Consider the following 7,884-nt stretch of genomic DNA (forward strand, 5'->3'; position numbering starts at 1 on the left):
TGCACCTGCACTCATTCTAATGGCGCTTCTCTTCCACTATGCAATCTAAGCATGCTGGTTGTCTGATCCGCAAACATTAGAGTGGATGCAATCGACCTCCTGAATTCCAGATAGGCATATGTATGCCGTCCCTGCCTGTTATTTTAATGTCGTCGTGATCTAGGTAATTCACTAATTCTGTCTGCTTATCCAGTTCAACTTCATCTATAGATCCATGGGTTCACTACAAGTTTTAACTAAGTTTTCAAACTGAGGGATCAGGAATGCATGTTTTTTTCTCCAGCTTTTAACTAGTACTTACTTTGTATACACTGTATGTGCAGGAGATATCCATTTGCTGGAGTGAAGTCTGGAGGAGGAAATCAGGTGTGTTTCAACGCTGCTCTGCTATGCATACATTTGGTTCTGACGTCAAAATCTGGAGCTGCAGATTCTGATGGAGCTGCGGGCTTAGCTTGTAGAGCTAGTTAGCTCAAGAGACAGGCGACAGACCAATTCATCATGCCAATGGAGGTATATAAATCAATCAGTGTCTACTTCTCCTAACCTCCACATATATGTATATATGCTTGGCATGGAATAGATTTCTCTGTTTGTTTTTTAAGCAATTCTTTTTTTTTTGTTTCGTTATGGACATGCTCAACTTTGATCCAAAATAAAATTTATTGATTCTATTTTTCATGTGGCAAAACATCATCAATTATGTTTATATATATTTTCTGAAAAATGTTTAACTGCAACACAAAGTTTGGAAAGTATGCTTCCTGCTGTTGCACTGTAAAGCATACATAGTCCACTCTCGGTCTCAAAATATAAGGAATATCTTTTCTACAATCTTGATTCAAGATATGGGGTTGTCAAATTGATTAGTGCCGTATAATTATTGCAGTGGATCCCAGTCAAGGCAGACAACATAGATGGCGCAGCAGAGCGGATAATTGATTTTTTGGAGCACACAGACAAGGCAGGAAATGTAATATACTTCCATGGCTGGGCTGGATGGGGAGCGTCTGCTGTACTCAAAGAGGTCGCTAAACGACTAACGTCATCATCAGGATGGGCTGAAACTGGGACAGCAAGGGGTTTGGGAAAGATCATCAACATCGATTTCTTAAGGTGGCAGAGCAAGAGATCCCTGCAAAAGCAGATTGCCGAGGAGCTGAAGCTACCCAATCAGGTGATGGCCTTATTTGACCAGCTTGATGAGAAGGATGACCTTGATGGGGTGAAGCAGAGTTCTAGAGGTGTGATTCCCTATGTCAGGTTAGCAATCATGAATGAACTTAGCACCCGCAGATTCCTTGTGATTCTGTACAATGGGAGTGGCAGCTACATCGATCTATGGGAGGTCGGTGTCCCTGTAATCGGCGATTTGGGCAAGAGGGTGCTGTGGACATCCCGGGGCAGGTTCTGGCATCATCTCACAGAAGGGCATGGAATAAAGAAGGATGTGGAGGAGTTAGCTGGGTTGAGCGATATAGCTCTATGTGCTGGTGTATCAGGTTATGACGAGAACGATGCTACTGTGCTTGATAACATAAGGCACGTTGTTTATGCAGAGGCTGCAGACGTTGCAAAATGCATGGGTGTCCCTGAACCTGACATGAGCCAGAAGATTGTCATGGAATGCATCTTGTATAGGGCACTAATAGGCAATAACCACAACATCAGCTGGGAGTGCCATGCTTCCAACTGCTGGGTATGTGATGGAATCATACAGGATGCCGCTGATGGTAGTAAATCAGCATGGGAGATTGGCGACGCTTTGCAGATGAACGTGAACTTGGATTTGCTTAACTGTTGTGTTGAAGTGATCTGTAAACTGCTGGAACAGTGGAAGCGTATGGACCACTGGGTTTCAGTCACCTCCCAAACCACAACGGAGGTCCAAGTGCCATCTCAGGCAACATCCTTCTTCTGGACAGGAGGTGGACTAGAAGCTTGCATGTTTGAACATTCTAATAAGACAAGTCTGCGTGTGTTACATCTCTCCCACTGCACCTTCAGTTTTTCATCTCCTCCCTTCCTGAGATGCAGTCACCTAAGATTCCTCCTACTTGACCACTGCAAAAACAAGGATGCACAGGATGACGGTGAAGAAAATAACTGCCATCATCATAGCCACCATAGCCAAGAAAACGGTGGAGCATGGTTTCAGAATTTATGGGTGCTGGAGCTAAGTTATACAGATTGGTATTGGCTACTGTCAAAGGACATGTTGGATCTTATGTCTGACCTCAGGGAGCTGAATGTGAAAGGAGTCGGCAATCAGAGCATGAGCCACCTACATCGTTGCAGTGGTCCCAGAAGCAACAGCCGTAAGCTGCTCAAGCTTCGAGTGGTAGCTGAATCATATAAGGACAATGGGCATGATGGTGCTGGCGGTGATAGAATTCAACAAGAATCTCCTATGGTAGCATCGTTCCCAGACCTGTCAAGTTGGCACATCCTCAAGACAATCGTCCTTGATGGTTGTGGTGATCTTGAGATAATTGGCTCAGATGCCTTGCCACTGTCACTAGAGTCATTTAGCCTCACCAGCAATGACACCACTAAGATAAAGAGCGTCTCCTTTCGGGGATGCACCCAACTGAAGAGCCTGCTATTGAGAGGATTGTTCGGCAGCCTTGAGGAGCTAGACATGTCTGGTACAGCAATTAACACGCTTGACCTTAGTGCAACACAAGTCAAGGGCCTCGAGCGACTCGTTTTGTTGGGGTGTGAGAAGCTCCATGCAATAGCATGGCCACAGGAGGAAAAATATATATATCTGGAAGTTTTGCGCATTGACACCAGCACCCTTGCAGAATGGGATAGGGAAGATAAATCCCACAAGAGAGAGGCTACTAGCAGTGACAACACAAGTGTAGGGTGGTCAACATCAGCAACACTATGTGACAACAGCCGAGCACTCAATGGCTTGGATTGGTATATATCCCTGAGGGACCCAAGGGTTTTTGGTTCACTTTTGAACCTCAGATATACCAAGTGGTTGCACATCGAGATTTCATCTGCTGGTGGTTGTCACAAAGGTAGTACCAACCAAGGATCCTATAGTGATGGTGGCGGCAGACAGCAAGTGAAAGCTGTAAACCTGCAGAAGCCAACCGGTTCTAACTTGTACTATGATGATGACACCATTTCCACCTTTGGTAGCAACTCGCAATCTGGTGGTGGTGCCAGCAATGGAGATGTCTTTGAGGCCTTAGGGATAAGAAACATGTGGATATGGCAGTGCCCACCTGTTCCTAAGGCTAATTATACTTGGGTCAACTGTTACATTAGCATACAAGATGATGAGAAACATGTTGAGTCACTGCAGGGTACTACTACTAGACAGTTACCAAGGGATACAACTCTGCCATGTTTTGTGAATCAGGACGCTGAGACCCTACACTTGCATGATTGCTTGTCCATCACCTGTCTCCCAGGCCCTACACCTACTGACGCAAAATTGGATTGGCGTGGACTAAAATGGTGCCGACTCGAGAGATGCCCCAACTTAGAAGGTGTTGTTTTCACTGCGCCTTCACCATGGCAGGATGGAGACGACATTTTCGAATATCTGGAGACATTCTGGGCATCCCAACTCCCAAAGGCGCGCTACATCTGGGACTGGAGCATATCAGCATTTCGGCCTGGTGAAGATTCCTTTGAGCATCTTATGTTCTTACACCTGGATTATTGCCCCAGGCTGGTACATGTACTCCCTCTGTACACCGCAAATACAAACGGATGTTGTAAACTGGAAACCCTTGAGATTGTGTGCTGCAGTGACCTCAGGGAAGTCTTCCCATCTGATTTAGAACTGCAGCAGCAGCAACCAAGAAGATTTCCTAGACTGAAGCGCATCCACCTATATGAGCTACCCAAGCTGCAGCGCATCTGTGGGCAAAGGATGTTGGCGCCCAATCTCGAGACCGTGAAGATCAGGGGATGCTGGGGCCTCAAGCGCCTACCAGCTGTTCGGGTTGAGGTAGAGTTGTCGGAGGAAGAATCATCAGAGGACATCACGCCGCCGTCAATGGTGGACTTGGACTGCGAGAAGGAATGGTGGGACAACCTCGAGTGGGACGGGGAAGAGGCTGGCCACCACCCTTCCCACTACAAGCCCACCTATTCAGCGTACTACAAGAAGAACCTGCTCCGAGCCTCCGTGCTCAGGTAACCCATCCATCCATCATACTGTACATTAATTAATTCATAACCTCTCCTTCCTCTACGTCTTGCTTGCTTGATTCGTTCGAATTGCTTTGCTTGAACCCCACCACTGCTGGCTTTATCATTTATTTATGTACCAACAATGTTTTTTTTTATAAAAAAAAAGATTGTACCAACAATGTTATTGTTGTTGTTAATCCTACGGATGTCATGTGTGTACCTGATATGGATCTGCTTTCACTGATGGATCACACTCGTATTCTTCTTTTCTTCATGTATGTAGGTAGCAGTCCCTTCCATGGAACTGAAAGGAATGGTTCATCATGAACAGGAGAAGATCGAGATATGCTATGCTTGGATTGCTTTGCTTCCTTGGAGTCTTCAACGGTCTCTGTTTTATTTGCTTGTGTGTCACATGTGTGGAGGAGGCTCTGGTGTGTCGCTTCGTTTGCCAGGCAATGACGACTTGCCTGATCGATGTTGGGCACTCGTCTGCTGCTTTTGCTTGATATTTCCTTCGTGTGGCAGAGATGCTGGCTTGTGTGTGCTCGGCATCTGTGCTGCTTCCGATCCATTGCACTGCACTGCACTGCATGGGTCCTGTTTGGTTTTAATTTCGTGAGCGAGCTTGCTGTGACTGTACGTCCATCATGAGAGGAAGATTAAATAAACAAGGAGAGGAGATCATCAGTCATCAGCTTCAGCCGCAGCATGAGCTAGCGGATCATCGACTAGTGGGTCTGGGTGGGGGTACACCTCTGCTTGCTTGAGATCCTCTTCATGAAGTCTATCGTTGCTGGTGATGTGATGTCCTCCTCCTCCTGTGTGGTGTGCTTTCTGTGTGTCTGTGTGAGATTTACCAGCTACACATTATATTGACAAATGATTATTGTTGCTACACTGCTACTAAATGATGAGAACCATGATGAGGATTGCTTTTATCTTTCGTTTCATTGGATCAAATCTATGGATATGGCTTATAGTAGTATTTAGCAACTGATACTACTATTTTCTATGTTACTTATTTTGGAAGCACCGGTGCATCATAGGCAGGGGCGCGGGGAGGGAGAAGACGGAGGTAGAAAAAGAACCGGAAGAGGAGGCGCATGGCGGAGAAGACGCGTCGCGCGTCTCCCAAGGTTGTCCATCCTTAAGGGGGCTCCCATCGCCAGAAACTCAGGCCGTGGAACTGAAATGGGGAAAAAGTCTGTGAGCGACGAGAGTGAAAGCGTGAAGGAATCAACGTTCCAGGCCAAATCGATTATGGAGCTCCACCGATATATCCACCTGCAAAATTCCAGCCACCTCCAAATGCGCATCATGGTGGTCCGCAGCCCCAGCAACGGACGGTGGAGAGACGCCGCAATGCCACACCGGACGAGCCGGGCGCCCGGATCCCGGCATCGTGGACACAACGAAGCCGTTCTTTTGGCAATTTAGCACAATTCACTCCGTCAATTGCAAAATGAATGGAGAGGAAAGGGTCTCTCTCTCTCTTTCTCACACACACACACACGCGGGCGAATGAAGAGCACTTGGTTCATCAGAATTACAAAAAAAAATAAAAAAATTACATGAGCAGTTGATTCAGAATTATATTTGGCTTCCTTGATAAATATTATTAGATATGAGAAAGTATAAGTGTTTTCCTTAAAAACTACATGCCTCCTTTCTCATGGAGATTGTTATCATTTAAGCTAGAGCATTTGGATCAACTGGAATGATCATATGTTTTTTGGGCAACACCTCCACCAATGGAAGCATGAAAGAAAAATCTTTAGAAAGCATTTGGCATGGTTATCCATGTACCAAAGAAATACATAGTTAACACAAACGTTACATTTTACTTTGTTTATCCATGACACAAAGTTCTTTTATAAATATACCCCCTCCTAAACAAATGCACTTCTAGATCTGGTCCAAATCAAATAATTATAAATTTGACTAAGTTTATAAAAATAATATCAACAGTTATGATTTCAAACAAGTATACAACAACAACAAAGCCTTTAAGTCCCAAACAAGCTGGGGTAGGCTAGAGTTAAAACCCAGCAGAAGCAATCAAGGTTCAGACACATGAATAGTTGTTTTCCAAGCACTCCTATCTAAGGCTAAGTCTTTGGGTATATTCCATCCTTTCAAGTCTCCTTTTATTGCCTCTATCCAAGTCAACTTCGGTCTTTCTCTGCCTCTCTTCACGTTACTATCCTAGCTTAGGATTCCACTACGCACCGGTGCCTCTGGAGGTCTCCGTTGGACATGTCCAAACCATCTCAACCGGTGTTGGATAAGCTTTTCTTTAATTAGGGCTATCCCTAATCTATCACGTATATCATCGTTCTGAACTCGATCCCTTCTTGTATGACCGCAAATCCAACGCAACATACGCATTTCCGCGACACTTATCTGTTGAACATGTCGTCTTTTCGTAGGCCAACATTCTGCACCATACAACATAGCAGGTCTAATCGTCGTCCTATAAAACTTGCCTTTTAGCTTCTGTGGTACCCTTTTGTCATATAGGACACCAGATGCTTGACGCCACTTCATCCACCCTGCTTTGATTCTATGGCTAACATCTTCATCAATATCCCCGTCTCTCTATAGCATTGATCCTAAATATCGAAAGGTATCCTTCCTAGGCACTACTTGACCTTCCAAACTAATATATTCCTCCTCCCGAGTAGTAGTGCCGAAGTCACATCTCATATACTCAGTTTTAGTTCTACTGAGTCTAAAATCTTTAGACTCTAAAGTCTCCCACTATAACTCCAGTTTCTGATTCACTCCTGTCCGACTTTCATCGACTAGCACTACATCGTTCGCAAAAAAGCATACACCAAGGGATGTCCCATTGTATGTCCCTTGTAACCTCATCCATCACTAAGGCAAATAGATAAGGGCTCAAAGCTGACCCTTGATGTAGTCCTATCCTAATCGGGAAGTCATCCGTGTCTCCATCACTTGTTCGAACACTAGTCACAACATTGTTGTACATGTCCTTAATGAGCCCGACGTACTTCGTTGGTACTTTATGTTTGTCCAAAGCCCACCACATAACATTCCTTGGTATTTTATCATAAGCCTTCTCCAAGTCAATAAAAACCATGTGTAGGTCCTTCTTCTTCTCCCTATACCGCTCCATAACTTTTCTTATTAAGAAAATAGCTCCATGGTTGACCTTCCAGGCATGAAACCAAATTGGTTCATAGAGACCCGCGTTATTGCTCTCAAACGATGCTTGATAACTCTCTCCCATAGCTTCATAGTATGGCTCATCAACTTAATTCTTCGGTAATTAGTACAACTTTGAATATCCCCTTTATTCTTGTAGATCGATACCAATATACTTCTCCTCCACTCGTCAGGCATCTTGTTCGATCGAAAAATATGCTTAAACAGTTTGGTTAGCTATACTATAGCTATGTCCCCAAGGCATCTCCACACCTCGATTGGGATACCATTTAGTCCCATCGCCTTACCTCCTTTCATCCTCTTTAGCGCCTCTCTGACCTCAGATTCTTGGATTCTTCGCACAAAGCGCCTATTGGTGTCATCAAAAGAATCATCCAACTGAAAGGTTGTGTCCGTATTCTCACCATTAAACAATTTGTCAAAATACTCTTGCCATCGATGTCGGATCTCATCCTCCTTCACCAAGAGATGCTCCCTTTCATCCTTAATGCACTTAACTTGGTTGAAGTCCCTTGTCTTTCTCTCACA

General features: G+C 44.7%; 1 protein-coding gene and 1 long non-coding RNA gene across 3 annotated transcripts; one reads left to right on the plus strand and one right to left on the minus strand.

Annotated features, from left to right (window-relative positions):
* Positions 1-327: 327 nt before the first annotated feature.
* Positions 328-4,168, plus strand: LOC136518377 (uncharacterized). Of its 2 annotated transcripts, XM_066512024.1 has the most exons (3): positions 328-366; positions 431-513; positions 890-4,168. In XM_066512024.1, exons 2-3 carry the CDS (start codon positions 502-504, stop codon positions 4,166-4,168), a joined length of 3,291 nt encoding a protein of 1,096 aa, XP_066368121.1. In that variant the 5' UTR covers positions 328-366; positions 431-501. The 2 variants fall into 2 exon arrangements, with proteins under 2 accessions (XP_066368121.1, XP_066368123.1); XM_066512026.1 differs by having other exon boundaries at positions 358-513.
* A 155-nt stretch (positions 4,169-4,323) lies between these two features.
* LOC136518378 (uncharacterized) lies at positions 4,324-5,549 on the minus strand. The gene is made up of 2 exons (XR_010774480.1): positions 4,918-5,549; positions 4,324-4,798 (listed from the first exon to the last, which is right to left on the minus strand). It is a non-coding gene; the product is annotated as an uncharacterized lncRNA (long non-coding RNA).
* Between the last annotated feature and the right edge of the window lie 2,335 nt (positions 5,550-7,884).

The sequence above is a fragment of the Miscanthus floridulus genome, chromosome 17, assembly GCF_019320115.1.
Source record: "Miscanthus floridulus cultivar M001 chromosome 17, ASM1932011v1, whole genome shotgun sequence".
NCBI lineage: Eukaryota > Viridiplantae > Streptophyta > Magnoliopsida > Poales > Poaceae > Miscanthus > Miscanthus floridulus.